We start from the raw sequence: 20,245 nt of genomic DNA, 5'->3' as shown, positions 1-20,245 counted from the left end.
ATTCAAATGGTTGATTATAATTCAAATGGTATGGTAGACCACTACTTCATTTTCAGTATTTTGTAAATTTATTTTTAATATATTTATTATATTTTGATTCAAGTTCATTTTAATGTATTATTTAAAAATAAATATATAATATACTAAAAATAAACTTATAACAGTGGTTTATTTTGCAATGTGGATCACTATATAATTTGTTGTGAAACCTTTTGCCCATTAAGGAATGAAATTCCCCTCCCCATCTCTATCTTTGGAGAGAATTTTGTTGTGTTCATGTATGTTATGTGTATTCTACATGCATCGAGCATGCGTGAATTTAAATATACACCTATAGTTAATTGTTATTCTCTATTGTTTTTCCTTTTAGCAAATGTAGTAAGTACTACGGAGTATAATTTATTCGAATATTATACATATATGCATTGAATACTTATGTTTACACCTTGCCGATAAAGTGCTAGTAATTTAATACATAACAAACATTGTATTATTGTATTCATGTTCTCATTAAATTAAGATATCTTTCGTTATTTTTTTTTTGTCCATAAAATGTAAAATATATTGTTTCAAGAGTCTCACATTTAGGCTTGATAGAATTGTAGATGAGTAAATCATGATAACTCAACAATTCATGAGGTGGAATGACTAGTGCCTAATGCCTACAAAGATTAACCTGCACCAAAGGATGAAATCCTATGATACAACAGGACCCCTTGTCGCCTTATTCATAATTTGTCGCATAGAAAGGAACTGAGCTATCCACACTATGGTTGTCAGGGTTACATTCTTTGTCGTTGTCCATAATCTACCATTTAAGAATCAACTGAGTTGCCCGTGCTACCATTATTTAACTTATGTATGTGTTAACTCTTGGTTTAATTACTTAATAGACTTTCTCAAAAAAAAAAAAAAAAAAAACTTAATAGATAGTTAATTTTGTCTAAATTGATACTCTGTAATATATCAGCATATGCATTTTTAGATATATTATCCAAATTTTAGTATTTTACCAATTACTTTTATTTTTAATATAATATTACTTTTTTAAAAAAAATTACTAAGTATTTTTTTTAATACAAGTAAATAAATTTGTCAACAATCTTGTGGTCTACGTGAAGTTACTCAAACGAAAAGTCAAACAAACACGTGAATCCCTCTGATCTTTTTGGTTACTCTCTTTGTCGGAGACTTTCATCGGGCGACCGGAAAACTAGAAAATGGAGCAGTTTTACACTCTGAGGCCGGAGTTTTTGGTGGTGGGGTTCTTGTTGTTCTCCGTTTCGGTTCATGCTCAGATTTCGGTTCCGTCGAAGCAGGATGGGTTCTGGTACAAGGATAGAGCAGCCGGGATTGATTCCATACTGATCGAGGCGTTCCTGGACCCGGTCTGCTCCGACAGCCGAGACGCCTGGCCTCTGCTCAAGCAAGCCTTCGAACACTACGGTTCTCGCGTCTCTCTAATCGTTTACCCCTTCGCATTGCCGTATGCTCTTATCTCTTTGAATAATTTGGTTATTTGAAGTAAAATGATTGGATTAGCCAAAATTGTTGTCTGTTTGGATTGAAATGCCGAATATTATGTCTTATTTTGATGGAATTTAGAGAAGTTGAGACCTTATAGAGGTTGTGAATTAGGTCAATTGTGTGAAGATTGTAGCCGGCGTTCTGAAATCAGAGATAAATGATAGTAATATAATGTGGGATGGTCTTGGATCCACACAGAAGAATTGTCAAATTATGGTGTGTTTGAGGTAAGTGTAAATATGATATGTTTTAGGTCAATTGAGAAGTTATCCAATTTGGATTTCTCTTTGCCTTTTGGTATCTGAATGTGCAATTATGTTTGCTTTCATGGTTTCCAGACATCACTAGCTTTTTGAGAAGGAACTTTGAAGTCTGGTCTAGATACAGATTATAGCAATTCAGCTGATTTGTTGTTTCTTGGAATTGCAGTTACCACGACAATGCGTTTCTTTGTTCCCGAGCTTTGCATATTGTCAATAAATTCAATAGTTCTTCCCCATACAAGTTACTGGAGTCTTTCTTTCGAAGCCAGGTCAGAACGCTTTTGTTCCTAGTCTTCTGACTACCTAGATCTTTTGGTAATTAGCTATGGATATATAAAGAGTTTGCTCACATATTCTGCTTTTAAGTGTTAATAATCTTTTCCAATTTAAGCATTGGTTGATAAATGATAAGTTATAACATGTGTGTATATTGATCCTCGAAAACTATTCTGCTATCAACCTTCTTTGGAGTATGATCTGCAATTCCACACGGACTCGATATAATACCATAGAATCATATGTTCATGATCATTGCAGTTTTTTTGCTTGTGGCACCCTTGTGAATTGGTTGCTGATTTGTAGTCATGTCGCTTTGATGACGTTTCAAATTTGGAATTACTGCTTTGTGGTTGACATAAAATGAACTGAACATGTTATGTTATTGAACAGGAGGAGTTTTATAACAAAGCAACTTTCAACTTGTCCAAAGCATCGGTTGTAGCTTACGTTGCCAAGTTTGCAGCTAATGCAGTTGGAAATACATTATATGCTAAAATTAAAGCTGGATTTAGCGACTCCACAACTGATAGCGCAACAACATATTCCTTCATGGTAAAAAGAAGAAAAAAAACACAAGCTTTACTGAGTCCATATAATGCTAGATTCACAGTGGACACTGAAACCTAACCATGATCTTTCGTTTCATTAACTTGTCTTAATTTGTTCGTGCTATTTGACTTGGTATTTTGTTTCAACAGTATGGTTGTTTGAAAGGGGTTTACGGAACACCGTTCTTCTTTGTGAATGGCTTTCCATTGCCCAATGCTGGCTCAGCCTTGGCGTATAAAGATTGGAGAGTCATCATTGATCCACTGGTCGCTGAAGCAGAGACGAGCAGGGTGCAGCCTTCACAATAGTTACTATGAACCATTGTGCTCTGTATCACAGTGTGTTAGTGCTTTTTTCTTTAGCTTTTGTTTATATGTATCTGTTCCACTAGAGTCAGGTGATGAATGCCATAGAAGAAAACGAACTGCAAAAGTGGGGAAAAAAGTGTTTTTGTTGATCAATAGCTAGAAATGAAAAGAGCGAAAAAGCATAGGTTAGTTTCATAAATAATACAATTTGTTAGGTGATTGAGAAACTCACAACATGGGCAATTTTGACAACAATTTTTATTTTACTATGCTTTAAATTGAGCTGGATTAACCCTATAGGGTAGTTCAAGTGGCAAATGAACTATTTTGTGGGGGAGAATTTCGGGATAACCCGGATTTAACTCCCGTAAGTGACAATTTCCTTTGGGCCAGCTCTCGTGCCTCCCGAAGCGAACAGGAATTAGTCGGTCGGACGGACCTGGATCATTAAACGGACAAAAAATGACCCGGATCACATAGTAGTTTATGTGTATTACGGACAAAGAAAGATCTGGATCACATCATAATTTATGTGTATTGTGTATTATGTTAGATTATGTGTATTCTGTTATACAATTATGTATATTCTATTATATAATAATATACATTGAACTTTTTTTAAAAGAGTTAACAATAGACATGGGAACGCGAATTTAAAAAAAAAAAAAAAAAAGTACAAAACAACGTCGTTTTGGGTCAGGATATTGTGCGTCCAGTGCTTTGAGGTCGAGCTAAATCATTGCCCATGATTGTGGAAAACTTCTTTAGTTACAAGGTACAAAAACTCAAATCATTACACACCGTAAACTATAATTCAAACGATAAGATATACCACTAATACATACGTTCATTTTCAATATTTTGTATATTTATTATATTTTAATTCAAGTTCATTTTTAATGTATTATTTAAAAAATAAATATATAATATACTAATCCAAAAAAAAAAAATATATATATATATATATAATATACTAAAAATAAACTTATATCACTAATTTATTTTGTAATGTAAATCACTGTATAATTTGTTGTGAAACCTTTTGCCCATTAAGGAATGAAATTCCCCTCCCCATCTCTATTTTTGCCGAGAATTTTGTTGTGTTCATGTATCTTGTGTAGTGTGTATTCTACATTTTTACATGCATCGTGAATGCATGAATTGAAATATATATACATATAGTAAATTGTTATTCTCTATTATGTTTTTCTTTTAGCAAATGTAGTAAGTACTATAATTTATTCGAATATTATACATACTAGTATTGTCCCGTGCGATGCACAGATACATATTATAATCATTGTTTTCATAATATAGTAAATAAATCATTAGATAATTAAATTGTAATTGTTTAGAACAAAAGACATTTAAATACCTTAACTAAGTACAACTAATATACTTAATATTAAAGGGTTACATAAAATCAAATAATTACAAAATTAATATATATTACAAAATGTATTATAATAATAATAAAAAAAAGTATATTAATACCAACAGCTCTGATCTCAACCGACATTACTAAGAGCATCCACATTAGTTGGGGAGATTTGGAGGATAATGTAAGAGTGATTAGGAAAGAGAAAGTGAGAGGGGAGAGAGAAAAAAAAAAAAAAAACAAAACAAAAAAAGTTAAAATATAAAAAAAAAAAAAAATAGATGAAATACCCTCCCATGGTTGCTTTTTTTTTTTTTTTTTTTTTTCTTCTTCCATTCTCCCCTCCTTTGCAGGAGAATTATTTTTGCATTCTTCCTTCTCCACATTTGTTATTATCTTCAACATGAGAGAATTCAACTTACATTATCTCCATATTATGGATTGATGTGGTTGCTCTAACACATTTTTAACACAAAACTGAGTCAAATAATTTTATTATTATTACAAATTACTAATAATAATAATAATAATATCATTCATCCCCATCTCTGTCTTCACTCTTCAACCAAATAATTCATTTCCAAAAGCATCACTCTATGACCTTCGTCTCTGCACTTTCCGTTTCAACCGTTCGACGACCACCTCGCTTTCCGTTTCAACCGTCCGATGACCACCTCCTTCCCAATCGTTATACTCTGCACCACGGGCACAGAGCACTGTGCACCCCGTGTCTCCCAAAACGACGTCGTACGAAGTTGACGTGATTATGTGTATTTGTTTATACAATATGTGTATTTATGTATACAATTATGTGTATTTTTTATACAATTATGTGTATTTGTTTATACAACTATGTGTATTCTAATATAAAATTATGTACATTTTTTAACATGAGAATTTTTTTTAAAGAAAAATTAACTGCCAACATAGAGTAGCGAAATTTTTTTAAAAAAATCTAAAACGAAAACGATGTCGTTTTGCATCAAGGCGGACAATGCAATGCGCACACGAGTGCATGATATAAATTGCCCCACCTTCCCTTAACACTAATATATAATAATATAAACTAACAAATTATTTATTATATTAATATAAATAATCAAATTTAATAATATTACTAAATTTAATAATCAATTTTATTCGAATTTGGGCAATATTACTTCTCTACCCTAACCGCCCCTTGTCCTCAACTCTGCTATTTTCTCTCCCCACGCATTCCATTTCAGAATGTTCAGTCCCATTCTTCTTCGCTACGCCGGTGGTTCAACACTAAATCCAGACGCCGGTGGTTGGTGAGATGATCCTAACACTGTTCGTATGGCCTACTTTGTCTTAGTTAACTACTTCAATTTTATATCTGTACATTGTACTTCAATTTCTTAGTTAAGTTCTCGATTCCGTTAAGTTATCTAGTATATCTCTCACTTAATTCCAATTCTATTATACAATTTTTAAGAAATTGAATAGATACAGTGAACCCTAACTGTGAAGGGTTTGTTTACCTACTAAGTCGATGGTTAAGTGTAGATCTGATGAAATCCTTCAATCGAAATCACATGCATGACGATTTTGACAACAAATTTTGTATTTTTATCCCCATTATCTTGTAATCTATTTGGTGGATTCGTAGTTCTAAAACCAGATTTGAAGCAAAATTCTTTCATTTTGTTGTTATTAGTATTTTTTTATATGCAGACTTTCTATTTAACAATTAAGTTTAATATTATGTTAATATTTTTCAGGCACATGTTGGGATGCAGAAAAAGTAAACCGCAATTTGCTACAAAGATGAGTTTTTTCATTCTTTAGATTTAGAACAGATTTCAATCTTTTCCAGATTTTTTGTTCAGGTTCATGTTTGTATATATTCATAGGTTGACCGTAAAGCTTGATACATGCTAGACACAAAACTATATTGGTTCATGGTTATGTGATTTATTTTCTGACTATGTTTGCAAAGGTCTGCCTAAGTGTGTACTAAGATTTACTCTCTCCTGTGGTAGTTTTCAGTCATACATAAGATTTTTAAAACATCAGTGGTGTAATAATCAGAATAGTAGATAGATTTACCTTTGTTTTGGTCCAGATGCTTCCTCTTAGACCCAATAGTGATTGAAGATGCATGTAATTTTCCTCATGTTGTCTTGAGTATGAAAATACTGACTATATGTCTGGAGAGATGGTTCTGAAAATGTTTTCTGATGATGTATGAAGTCTCTTTTATAATTTCAGATTTAGAGAGGAAGGTCATGGGTTTCTTTAAAACTGGTTCAGTGCAGAGTAAAAGATTGATCTTTATTATGCATCTTAGAATACTAAGAGTTTTATGTGTGGTATTTATTGCAAAGTATTCAAATAATTGTTATCAAATTTTGAAAATAAATCATTTCTGCCAATTTGATTTAATTAATTTTAAGCATGAGCCTAAATAAAATAGATTTTTATGTCCTTTTCCCAATAAGTGTTAGCAATTCTTGAAAACTTGCAAATACTGAAGATTATTCATAATGTACATCCTCTATGAGTTTTCCTGCAAAAAGTTAGTTGTTTATAGTTGTGTTTTAATTCTGTTTAACTTATCATTTATTGATGAATTTTCTTTTGCAAATAAAGTTGAATAAAAATCTACATAGTGCTGTGGTAGAAACACCTCAAGATCCCTTGAAGTCAATCAACAATTGTCATAAACAGTTGAAGCACAGAAGGTCATGATATCAAAAATCAAGTTTCATTAGAAATCAGTACTATGTATATTTGAAATAAGTTCCTATCACATTATCAAATTTTTCCATTGATTTTGATGGCTTCCTATTACTTTGCAGGTTCAGAACTTCTCCCTGGTTTCTGAGGTAAGCCTCTATAAATCTTTTAACATTACAGTGTTGCTATCCTTTTTAGACTTAGAAAGAAGTAATATAGATATAGGCCAAAATCCAGTAATCAGTACTATGTATATTAGAAATCAGTAGTAAGTAATGATAAAATAATATTGAAATATTTATTTATTCATAAAGCTTACCTCCTCGTCATGAAATACGATCTGCTTGGATCTGATCCATTGGACTCCTAACATTGAAGTGTAAATATCACTTCCAAGAATATACATGGAATACATAATGTATGAGAGATGAGAGATATTCTTGGAAGGGACTTGTTGTTCAGCAACGTGTGGTTGAATGCATAGGCCTGTGTAATTCATTATTTATAGAATTGTTGAAAAGTTGCATCCTTATTTGTTCTTTTAAATATACCTCTACTATTTTTATGTATTTGAATTCTGAACAGACGTGGATTCTGAACAGACACGACATTGAAGAATTTAATTGTGTATCAACAATGTATTTAATTTTTTATTGATTTGTATTTGTATAATCTGAAAAGTTGCATCCTTATTTATTCTTTTAAATTAAATATATCCTCTAATATTTTTATGTATTTGAATTCTAAACAGACTTGGATTCTGAACAGACACAGCATTGAAGAATTTAATTCTATATTCTTCCCAATTTAATTCAATTAAGTACTATATATATATAGTTTTGGCGGGAACTATAGATTCTGCTATATTATAATAGAAGATGCATTGAATACTTATGCTTACAGCTTGCTGATAAAGTGCTAGTAATTTAATACATTTACAGGGCGTTTGGTTGGAGGGATTTTAAATGGGAAATTCTATTTGCACCACCCATTTTGCTATTTACACCTCCTATTTAATAGGTGTAATAGCTTTATAGGTGGTGCAAATAAAAAAGTGCTATTTGCACCACCTCATTAAATGTAGTCAAACATTAATTTTTATTTTTTTTATTTTTATTTAATAATCAATCTCTTTTTATTATTATTATTATTATTATTATTATTATTATTATTATGTTTTAATGCATAATTATTTTGTGCGTGCAATATTTTTTTAAGTTTCTTTTTTTCAATACATCTTTTTTTTTTTGTTCAATACATGTTTTTTTAAGTTTATATTTTCAATACTTATTTTTGTTTATGTTTTAATTTTAAATAAAGAGAAATAATAATTAATTTTGTTATTCTAATATTTTTTATAACTCAAATTTGTTGTATACATTGTTTTAAATTTTTTTTTTTTTTGAAAATTACATTGTTTTAAATTGATTTAACTATAAATTGAAATATAAAATGATTACTAGTGATATTTGAAATGAATAAATATAAATTGATTTTTTACCTATATTTTTATACTGTAAATACTGTAACAATTTTATAAAGATATATGTGGGTTATAGTTCTAACAATTTTGATGTAGTTAAAATTCTATAAAGATATGTGGGTTAGAGTTTTATTGAGACTTTGAAATATAAATTGATTTTCTACTTATCTTTTTATACTGTAAATACTGTAACAATTTATAAAGATATGTGGATTAGAGTTCTAACAATTTTGAGGTAGTTAAAATTCTAATCATAAAATAAGTGGAGGTCAAGGCTTCTAATCATAAAATAAGTCTACTGCATGCGTTCCTACACTCTTTCTATTTTGAATTTTGTATTTATGGTTGTCCTTCCGTCTCTGTAGAATAGTTTCCTGCAATTGTGTATTCTTTGTAGTATATATTGCTCTATGTACTCAATATTACTCAATAAATTGATTTTTTACCTATCTTTTTATACTGTAAATACAATAAATCGATTAATTTACAACTATATTCACAACAAATTAAATTAATTTAGTATATAGATAGACTCACCGGTCACCCAATAAATAAAATCCCAAATTCATTACTCTTTATACTATAATTTTCTCTCTTGAAATGGATCAAAGAGATTGTTATTTAGTCAATTGAGAAATTATATCTAATTTAAATGAATCCTAATTACCTAGCAAGCAAGAACAAAGTGGCTTAAAATACAAATAGCAACACCCATAGAAATAAATAACAATTCATTAACAATTCAATTCTGCCTATTTGTTTATACTGTAAATACAATAAATTGCTTAATTTACAACTATATTCACAACAAATTAAATTAATTTACAACTATATTCACCAAATTGATTAATACTATAATTTTCTCCCTTGACATGGAACAAAGAGATTGTTATTTAGTCAATTGAGAAATTATATCTAATTTAAATGAATCCTAATTACCTAGCAAGCAAGAACAAACTGGCTTAAAATACAAATAGCAACACCCATAGAAATAAATAACAATTCAAAGTCAAATAACAACTTAAAATACCTCATATATAATGTCTTTGACTTTGATTTTGATCATTGTAACTAAGTAACTGACTTTGATTCTGATTATTGTAACTAAAAAAATCTTCTATCCAATCATCCATGGCTTATAGATTGTGTGATACATATACATAACACACACCCCACATATATATAGAGTCATATGAGTCCAATTTGTATTCTCTGCCGCCCAAATTATCAGTAATTTCATCTCACAAACATTAATATTGACTAATTGTTTAAAAAAAATATGTATTGAAATTATAAACTTAAAAATATGTATTGAAATTAGAAACTTAAAAAAAATGTATTAAAATTAGTAACTTAAAAAAAATATGTATTGAACAAAAAGTATATATATTGAATAAAAAAAAATGTATTGAAAATAGAAACTTAAAAAAAATATTTATTGAAACTTAAAAAAATATTGCATAAATAATTAGGCATTAAAACAAACAAAAAAAATAACAACAAAAAAACAAAAAACAAAAAACAAAAAAAAAACAAACAAAACAAAAGCAAAACAGTGACTAGGTTCATCTTTTTTTTAAAAAAAAATTAAAGTTTTAATTTTTTTTTGAAAGCTATTGGTTCTATTACATTGTAGTATCTGTTCATATACTTTCTCAACCTACTGAAACACAAAGAACCAATAACGCCTCCACTGAGGCTTGAACTCATAATCTTCCAATTGGAAGTCCAACTCGGATACCATTAGACCACATAGTCCTGGTAAATTAAAGTTTTAATTAATTAGGTTTTGAATTAAAATATTATTAATTATACCTCATAAATGAAGTTTGGTCAAGGTGGTGCAAATAGCAAAATAAATCCTTATTTGGCTATTTATACCACCTATGCACTTATTAAAAGTTTTTACCTTTTTACAATTTCAAGATACTTTATATCCTCTTTTGGTCAAAGGGTGGTGCAAATAGCAATACCGTTTTAAATTCCCTTCCCACTTAATTCCCACCTAATTCCAAAGGCCATTAAATTCCGTAGTTTGGTTGGAGGGAATTGCAATTCCATGGAATTGCAATTCCCCAATTTTCATGGAATTAAAATCCCAGGTCCCCCCCTGGTATTTTAATTCCTGGGAAAAAAAGATAGTGATGAGTCAAAATTATCCCTTCCTTTTTTAACCTAAAATTAATGTCTAACAACAATAATGGACATTTTTGACTTTATACTACTTATTCCCTTTCAATTCCCATGTATACCAAACATTGGAATTGAAATTCCCAGTAATTCTACTCCTATCAACCAAACACTGAAATTTAAATTCCCACTTTATTCCCAGTAATTCAACTCCCATGGAATTACAATTCCTTTCCCACATAATTCCCCCTCTCCAACCAAACGCCCTGTTAATGTATTCATGTTTTCATTAAAATAAGATATCTTTCGTTATTTAATTTTTTGTCCACGGAATATAAAATTTCTTGTTTCAAGAGCCCTACACTCCCGATAGGATTGTAGATGAGCAAATCACGGTAATTCAACAATTCATAAGGTGGAAGGACCAAGGCCTAGTCACTACAAGGAGGATTGTTATGCCGTGGAACTGTGTCCACCTTGCAAGGTGGACACATTTCTATGTTCATAATTATAAAATTCTATGTTCATAATTTTTGAACTTCATATTCACAATTATTGAACTCTATATTCACAATTATAGAACTCTATGTTCATAATTACTGAACTTTATATTCATAAATATAAAACTCTATGTTCATAATTTTTGAACTTCATATTTACAATTATTGAACTCTATACTCACAATTACAGAACTCTATGTTCATAATTATAGAACTCTATATTCATAATTATATAACTCTGTTCATAGTTTTTGAATTCTATATTCACAAGGTGGATACGGTTCCACAGCATAATTTGCCCTACGGGGATCAACCTGCACAAGAGGGTGAAACCCCATAATACAGCAGGACCTCATTCTCCTGCCTTATTCACAATTTGTCACATAAAAAGGAACTGAGTTATTCACACTGTGATTGTTAGGGTTACATTCTTCGTCATTGTCCACAATCTACCACCCAAGAATCAACCGAGTTAACCGTGCTACCATTATTTAATTTATGTATGTGTTAACTCCTGGTCTTCGTCATTGTCCATAATCTACCATCCAAAAATCAATTGAGTTATCTGTGCTACCATTATTTAATTTATGTATGTGTTAACTCTTGGTTTAATTTTCTCTAAATTGATACTCTGTAATATATCAGCATATGCATTTTTAGATATATTATCCAAATTTTAGTATTTTACCAATTATTTTTCTTTTCAATATAAAATTACTTTTTAAATTACGGAATAATTTATTTATTTTTTTTTTCAGAAAATGGTCAAATAGGTCATTGAACTTTAGCTAAAAAGTCAATTAGCCCCTTTAACTTTTTAAAGGTGCAATTACACCCATAAACAATTCATTTTGGTGCAATGAAGCCCTACAACAAGTAATTGACCTGCTGTCACAGGTCATTAGAGATGCGTCTATCCTCCGACGGAATTTTCAAGCAAAAAAGTGATCGACGAACGGTCGTTGGTCACGGTGACAGAGAAGAGAAGACAACCCAAATCTAGGTCGCCTTCCCCGCGAGGAGGTGAACTAGATTTTGGTTGCCTTCTCCAGTTGAGAAGGCAAGGCGACCCATTGCCTTCTCTTCTCTGTCTCCGTGACCGACGACTGGTCGCCAGTCACTTTTCTGTCTGAAAAATTCACCGGAGGGTGCCCGGATCTCTAAAAACCTGTGATAGCAGGTCAATTATTTATTATTAGGCTTCGTTGCATCAAAATAAAATATTTATGTGTATAATTACATTTTTAAAAAATTAAGAGGATTAAATAACTTTTTAACTAAAGTTTGAGTTCTTATTTGACATTTTTGGATTTTTTTCTTTCATTCAAGTAAGAGTGGACTAAAACAATGGGTGAGAAACAAACACGGGTCTCCCTCTGATCTTTTTGCTTACTCTCTTTGTCGGAGACTTTCATCAGGCGACCGGGAAACTAGAAAATGGAGCAGTTTTACACTCTGAGGGCGGAGTTTTTGGTGGTGGGGTTCTTGTTGTTCTCCGTTTCGGTTCATGCTCAGATTTCGATTCCGTCGAAGCAGGATGGGTTCTGGTACAAGGATAGAGCAGCCGGGATTGATTCCATACTGATCGAGGCGTTCCTGGACCCGGTCTGCCCCGACAGCCGAGACGCCTGGCCTCCGCTCAAGCAAGCCTTCGAACACTACGGCTCTCGCGTCTCTCTAGTCGTTTACCCCTTCGCGTTGCCGTATGCTCTTATCTCTTTGACTAATTTGGTTATTTGAAGTAAAATGATTAGCCAAAAATTGTTGTCTTTTTGGATTGAAATGCCGAATATTTTGTCTTATTGTGATGGAATTTAGAGAAGTTGAGACATTATAGAGGTTGTGAATTAGGTCAATTGTGTGAAGATTGTAGCGGTCGTTCTGAAATCAGAGATAAATGATAGTAATATAATGTGGGATGGTCTTGGATCCACACAGAAGAATTGCCAAATTATGGTGTGTTTGAGCTAAGTGTAAATATGATATGTTTTAGGTCAATTAAGAAGTTATCCAATTTGGCCTTTTGGTGTCTGAATCTGCAATTATGTTTGCGTTCATGGTTTCCAGACATCACTTGCTTTTTGAGAAGCAAACATCTCGGGTGTAGAAGGAACTTTTGAAGTCTGTTCTATATACAAATTATAGCAATTGCAGCTGATTTATTGTTTCTTGGAATTGCAGTTACCACGACAATGCGTTTCTTTGTTCCCGAGCTTTGCATATTGTCAATAAATTCAATAGTTCTTCACCATACAAGTTACTGGAGTCTTTCTTTGGAAGCCAGGTCAGAACGCTTTTGTTCCTAGTCTTCTGACTACATAGATCTTTTGATAATTAGCTATGGATAAATAAAGAGTTTGCTCACATTTCTGCTTTTTTAGTGTAAATAATGTTTTCCACATTTAAGCGTTGGTTGATAAGTGATAACATGTGTGTATATGAAACTTGTATTCATCTTCGAAAACTATTCTGCTATCAACCTTCTTCGGAGTATGAACTGCAATTCCACACGGACACAATATAATACCACGTAGAATCATATGTTCATGATCATTGAACTTTTTTTTGCTTGTGGCAATTTGTTGTCATGTCACTTTGAATTTTGGAATTACTGCTTGGTCGTTGACATAAAATGAACTGAACATGTTATGTTAATGAACAGAAGGAGTTTTATAACAAAGCAACTTTCAACTTGTCCAGAGCATCGGTTGTAGCTTACGTTGCCAGGTTTGCAGCTAACACAGTTGGAAATACATTATATGATGAAATTAAAGCTGGATTTAGCGACTCCACAACTGATCACGCAACAAGATATTCCTTCAAGGTAAAAAGAAGATAAAAAACACAAGCTTTACTGAGTCCATATTATGCTAGATTCACAGTGGACACTGAAACCTAACCATGATCTTTCGTTTCATTTACTCGTCTTAATTTCTTTGTGCTATTTGACTTGATAAACATTTTGTTTCGACAGTATGGTTGTCTGAAAGGGGTTTACGGTACACCATTCTTCTTTGTGAATGGCTTTCCATTGCCCGATGCTGGTTCAGCCTTGGCGTATGAAGATTGGAGAAGCATCATTGATCCACTGGTCGCTGAAGCCGAGACGAGAAGGGTGCAGCCTTCACATTTATTACTATGAACCATTGTGCTCTGTATCAGTGTCTATTTTGTAAACTGCATCATCTCATGCACCTGTCTGTTTTGAGGACTAAAGGAGTCTTGTAAACTGCATGAATGCCAAACTGGGCAGAATAAAAAGGTTGCTTGAAGGATTTCCTAGCTTAATGAAACCACCTCAATTCACAACCAATCAGGTTTAGCAATAATCCAGCTTCATTACAAAACTAAACAAGAAACCACTATGGAAATTGTAGTCATGGTTTTAAGGATGGACCTCAACAATATTTTCAAACTTCATTAATAATCCTCTGAAGTCAATGTTGTAGAAGGCGCTAGTCGAGCGCTTTGATGCGCCGCCTAGACGGGCGAGTAATAATAGTAAGAAAAACACATCAGTGTACACATTGCACACTTAAGAAAAAAATTCAGCCAAGTTGGCTAACTGGGGTGCCTAGGCCGCCTAGTTGGCCAACTAATGTCTGCCTAAGGATAAAATTCCTTCAGTCTAGCGGTACGGTATCTATGTCGATTTTTGCAACAGTGTATAAGAAACCTTACAGTCACAGGGTAAGGGTTAGACTCTTTATGCGAGTTCATGGGGCCATAGTTACAATCCGGAAAACCTGATTATCTGCTTTATTATGTGAACTGTACTGTCTCTATCTCCATCATTCTTTCAGTTTGCTGAAATCCTTTCTGCAATCATTTCTCATAATTTTTTCTTCAAGCAATATATTTGACCTGAAACTATTGATAAATGATCTTTACAGACCCTTCAAAACCCCAATGATTAGCCTTAATATTCTATGAATGATTGTTAATTGTTAATCAAGTCATTAGATGGTAGTTAATTCCACTGTTATAGTTCCAAAAGTCAACTAACCCATCTCCTTAACTGCCTCACCTAAAGAAGTGTTCATAAACACAAGCCTATTTCTTTCTTCTGTGCAAAGTTCAAACTTTGCCACCATCCTTGCTTGGCGGTGCAAACAAATCTAGAAGCAGCACATGGCCATTTGCCACTTTCTTCAACCTCAAGAAATATAAAAGTACGTACGGATTCTCTCTCTTGTTTCTTATTCTCTCCGACTTCGTACAGTAATCTCCTTTTTTAAAAAAAAAATAATAATAATAATTTAAAAATAGCACAGATTTCTGGGCTTCCTCATACTATATTTTTAATCCATAAACTTGTCCCGACTCATAAAAAAAAATAGATCGAGCCAATTTAGTTTCCAGATTCAACACTAAATTGTATACGAGGAATCCAACTCAAATTCAAATTTCATTGTTCGTGACAAGAATTGAACTCACTTTATCGTTGAAAAGTAAGCCTTTTAAGTGATGCAACTTTGTACATTAATATATTAATATCGGAAACTGTCAAAAAGGAATCTTCTTGATAGGTTATCAGCTTATTATCCTGATTATTGACCTAATTATTTAACAATTATTGGAAGATCAGAGAATGAACAACTGGCCTGCAGCGCAGAATGTCAAAGGATAGGCATGTGATGTTGCACTAGAATGGATTAGGGAAAATAATAGTTATATCATTGTCGACTTTGGGTAGGGGTTTATTTACAGATCAGTCAATTGAGGGAGAATGAACAACATATAAAAGTAGAGGTACAGATAGTCAGAAGTCTTGTACGTAAGCCATTTCAAGAATGGGAAAACATGAAAAATAAAATGGGTTTGAGGAATTCGATCATTCACGCCTCCTATTTTGTGAAACCCATGTGAGTTTGGAGAGGATGGTGATACAACGTGGGAATAATTGAATGAGATTAATTAATGTTAATATATTATATTTCTTTTTCTATTTTATTCTGTGCAATACCTAATGATTTAAAATATGATAATATAATATTGAAATATTTCAAGAAAACAATACTCCATAGTAAAATAAATGAATAACACGGGTAGAGTGATGTTGTCTTGATCGAAATGATTAATTATTTTTTCCTCCTGAATTCATCTTTAAATGTTCATAGCCTTTATATGACAATAAAATTCTTCATGATTGTTCATTAATTAGTTGATCCGATCACAACATTAAAAAAAAAAAAAAAAAAAAAATCACCTAGTAATCAAATCATACAACATCAAGGGATATGATGAATGTTGCGAGGATAGTGTAAATTAAATGATGTTATGTTTGAGGTTTGCAAGTTCACCCAGAGGTTGATGCTGCAAGAGGGCCCAAGTAGAGAGTACAAGTCTCTTTGAATTGCGCGCAAGAAAACTAATGGTCATCGTGGAGGCCTTTTTTTAACCAAGCTGCGCCACATCAAACATATACAGTATATAGGTTGTTGTTGAAACTTTCTTGTGATCGCTGAAGGTGGATTTGTCAAAGAATAATTGACAGCAATGTAACCACACGAGTGGGTCTTCTTTGCCTGAAAACATTAGAAACTCGAGTCGAGTGACAAGAGTGGATGGAGTGGGATCTGGTTGTGTTAGGACTACAGTTTCTTAAGTGGCATGGCTAGCGGTAGAGTGCATGACAACAGTGGAGCTCGTTGCGGGATGGCGGTTTGCAAAAAAAGAGTTCACGCTTCACACAACTGTCGTGGGGTGAGCGACGACTTTAGACAAAGTATTAATGATGTTCAAGTTGTTACATCGTGGCTGGTAAATGTTCAAGTTTTTGCATAGTTAAGTGGATGTCTCACATCTCCCCCTGAAACTTTTCATATCGCCCATATTGACGTTCGGCAACAGAACCAAAATATTATTTTCCCGTGCAAAAGTACTCGTCACAAGGCGATTAGGGTTATTGGGGGTTGTTTGCAGGTTGTCTATATATATATTGAGAGATAAATTAAAGGGATTAGGGAACAAGGATAATAAGAACGTTTTGAGAGTTTTTCCACCTCTTGATTTTAACTAAACTTCTTTCTTGCTTGTTATTTTATTAGAATGAAAATCTCCTTTATAGCTCTGTTTGTCAAACCTAGCTGAAAAGCTATAAGCTAGGAGTTGAAAGCTGAAAAGGAGCTGATAAGCTATAAGCTCTTATTTTAAGCTAGGAGCTTATTTTGGGACATTACCAAACAGAGCTTATAGCTTATTAGGAGCTTAAAATAAGCTATAAGCTCTGTCAAACAGAGCCTATATAAGAGGGTTACAAAGACTAATTAAAATATTAAAAAAAAAAAAAAAGGAACATCATTAAAGTTCCTTACCATAATTATTTATTGTCTTTAAAGAAAAAAAAAAAAAGCAATTCTAATAGCAAGGAAATAAATCAATTCTAATAATAAAGATATTTAGGCAATCTCATGATTTGCTTAATCATATCATCACCTAGTAATCAAATCATACAACATAAGGGATGAATGTTACGAGAGTGTAAATGATGTTCTAGTCTAGTTTATATGTGTTGATTTGTCATACGTAGTATTCTAACCGACAAAACATATTTGGTAAACATGTAAAAATAATTGTTTACTATGGCATTAAATCATTTAAATAGGCAAATTGATTTGGTAAGTAATGTATTCAGAATAAGTATAACTAGCTAAATTGATTTGATTGCTTCTTTTTTTTTTTTTTTTTTTTTTAGAATATTGATTTGATTGTTGATATTCCCCTAATATAAACTTTAACAATTTAAGAGTAATTTTGTTCAAAAAATTAAAATTTTTATAGTTTTAACACAACGTACAATGCACAATACACATGCAAGCTCACAAAATACAATATAATTTAGGAGTATTATCATGGATGGACCTTTAAAGGTTTATATCTATTACCATACGAGTAAAATTAATCATAAATATTTAAATATTCTTTATAATGAAGGGATCATAAAATACCAGATATAAAATTATTTTTTTTCTAAATTCTGGAGTTATAACTATATATAACTGGCCTGGCAAAAGAAAGAAATATAACAAAAAACAGTATTTTATTATTTAGTTGCAGAGATAGCATGTGAGGTAGTTGCAATGGAGAAAATCTTGCCCCTATATAAACTATCCTCTCTGTATTCTTTTGGACCACCTCTGCACATATCTTCCAATCCAAATATTCCTCTATATTCTTCCATTCCTTCTCCTCCCAGTTAGTTGTATTGTGCAGCAGAAATGGCTCACTATGGTGGTCTGGGACTAGCATTCATGCTTGGATTACTTCATTTCCTTGCTTTCTTCATCAATGGCGGCAATGCTTTCACAGCTTCTGGGTGGCAAAGGGCTCATGCAACTTTCTATGGAGGCAGTGATGCTTCTGGCACAATGGGTATGTAATTTGAACAATTTCTAAGGTCTCTACAAGATTCTAAATTCGACGGTCTATTGACTTTATTGGTTTGAACTGATCAGTTATATATAATTTAATTAGGCTGGTTTACCTTTTTATAGTCCTTTGTTGGTTAAAATATACTATTGAGCAATGTTGAAAAAATTGCTAGGCGTCCTCTAGGCATCTGGGGACCGCCTAGGGTGCCTAAAGCACCTATACTAGGCAGGTGCCTAAAGCGCCTAAGCGGGCGCCTAGCGCGCGATTTTTGCAACACTGCTATTGAGTAGTGATTGTGGGTTTTCATCGTAATCAATTTTTTATTCTGATATGGAATATTTTTTTTGGGTGTGACAGGAGGAGCATGTGGGTATGGAAACTTGTATACCACAAGGTATGGGACTAGGACTGCGGCATTGAGCACAGCATTGTTCAACGATGGTGCCTCTTGTGGTCAATGCTATAAGATCATATGTGACTTCAAAGCTGAGCCTCGATGGTGCAGGAAGGGAGTTTCAGTCACCATTACCGCCACAAATTTCTGCCCACCTAATTATGCTCTTCCTAGCGATAATGGAGGTTGGTGCAATCCTCCCCGTCCCCACTTCGACATGGCCCAACCCGCTTGGGAAAAGATTGGAATTTACGTTGGTGGTATCGTTCCTGTTATCTATCAAAGGTTAGTAACATAAATTGACAGTACCCTGGACAATTTAAAAACATACATAATTGTAATAAGTGTGACAGTGCTGTCATTATCCTATGTATGATTTTATGGATCAGGGTACCGTGCATTAAACGTGGTGGGGTGAGATTTACGATCAACGGCCATGATTACTTTGAGCTAGTGCTAATCACAAATGTGGGTGGAGCTGGATCCATTAGATCAGTGCAAATCAAGGGTTCAAAAACTAGCTGGATGGCAATGTCAAGAAATTGGGGAGTCAACTGGCAATCTAATGCATACCTAAATGGTCAATCACTGTCTTTCCGGGTCACATCCAGTGATGGCGTCACCAAGACTTTCTTGAACTTGGCCCCATCCAATTGGAGATTTGGGCAGACTTTCGCCAGCCCAATCCAATTCTCATAAGAGGCCCGGCCCATGATTTGGCTTAGAGTTCTTAGGCCCATCAGGCAGTGGCTTGCTTGCTATTTTACCGAAAGCAGCCCGCCACTTATTTTTGGGTTTTACGCAGATTCTTTTGGACAGTTTCTGATTACAGGCTGAGTATAAGCCCAATAACTCTAGCCCAAATATTGGCCCATTACAAGGTTGTTGGCAATAAGTAATATACAGTTTGGTTTCATTGTAAAAAAAAAAAAAAGAAATAATGTGTGCCTTATCAGTACATTCAGTTCTTCCCTATAAACTTGTAATGTGAAGATTTCCATGTTATAAATAATACATATTCGTGCCGTTTTACAATTTTATTTTTATACATTTAAATCTTGAAATCTCTCTAACCATTAAATTAAGAGGTCATTTGTGCCGTATATAACTTCTCCATTTTGACATGTTGTTCCCTAACTTTCATCGGGAATTATATGATTTTAGAAACTTATGAATATATATAATTGAAGGGATGATTTGAGCTTTAGGTAGGTTCACTTTATTATATATGTTGCAGAATCAGACAAAAGTGAATAAATATAACCTATAATGATCATTAACCAATCCTCATACCTTTTAAATGGTTGAACCCTATCCACCAATTGACCAACTTTGTACTCCTCCAAACCCCATATACAAC

The 20,245-nt window shown here is 32.8% G+C and overlaps 3 protein-coding genes across 4 annotated transcripts; all 3 read left to right on the top strand.

Annotated features, from left to right (window-relative positions):
* Nucleotides 1–1,121: 1,121 nt before the first annotated feature.
* On the top strand, nucleotides 1,122–3,157 carry LOC109149795. 2 transcript variants are annotated; one of them, XM_019297793.1, is made up of 4 exons: nucleotides 1,122–1,486; nucleotides 1,957–2,059; nucleotides 2,460–2,621; nucleotides 2,768–3,157. In XM_019297793.1, the coding sequence occupies exons 1-4, from the start codon at nucleotides 1,221–1,223 to the stop codon at nucleotides 2,924–2,926; spliced, it is 690 nt and encodes a 229-aa protein (XP_019153338.1). In that variant the 5' UTR covers nucleotides 1,122–1,220; the 3' UTR covers nucleotides 2,927–3,157. The 2 variants fall into 2 exon arrangements, with proteins under 2 accessions (XP_019153338.1, XP_019153339.1); XM_019297794.1 differs by lacking the exon at nucleotides 1,122–1,486 and adding an exon at nucleotides 1,493–1,754.
* Nucleotides 3,158–12,439: 9,282 nt separating this feature from the next.
* On the top strand, nucleotides 12,440–14,392 carry LOC109149793. Its single transcript, XM_019297792.1, has 4 exons — nucleotides 12,440–12,820; nucleotides 13,299–13,401; nucleotides 13,780–13,941; nucleotides 14,092–14,392. Exons 1-4 carry the CDS (start codon nucleotides 12,555–12,557, stop codon nucleotides 14,257–14,259), a joined length of 699 nt encoding a protein of 232 aa, XP_019153337.1. The 5' UTR covers nucleotides 12,440–12,554; the 3' UTR covers nucleotides 14,260–14,392.
* A 3,871-nt stretch (nucleotides 14,393–18,263) lies between these two features.
* LOC109149167 (expansin-A1-like) lies at nucleotides 18,264–19,903 on the top strand. Its single transcript, XM_019296827.1, has 3 exons — nucleotides 18,264–18,491; nucleotides 18,849–19,170; nucleotides 19,275–19,903. The coding sequence occupies exons 1-3, from the start codon at nucleotides 18,338–18,340 to the stop codon at nucleotides 19,582–19,584; spliced, it is 786 nt and encodes a 261-aa protein (XP_019152372.1). The 5' UTR covers nucleotides 18,264–18,337; the 3' UTR covers nucleotides 19,585–19,903.
* Nucleotides 19,904–20,245: the final 342 nt, after the last annotated feature.

The sequence above is a fragment of the Ipomoea nil genome, unplaced genomic scaffold (genome assembly GCF_001879475.1).
Source record: "Ipomoea nil cultivar Tokyo-kokei standard unplaced genomic scaffold, Asagao_1.1 scaffold2159, whole genome shotgun sequence".
Taxonomy (NCBI): Eukaryota; Viridiplantae; Streptophyta; class Magnoliopsida; order Solanales; family Convolvulaceae; genus Ipomoea; species Ipomoea nil.
This window is presented reverse-complemented; position numbering and strand designations above follow the sequence as displayed.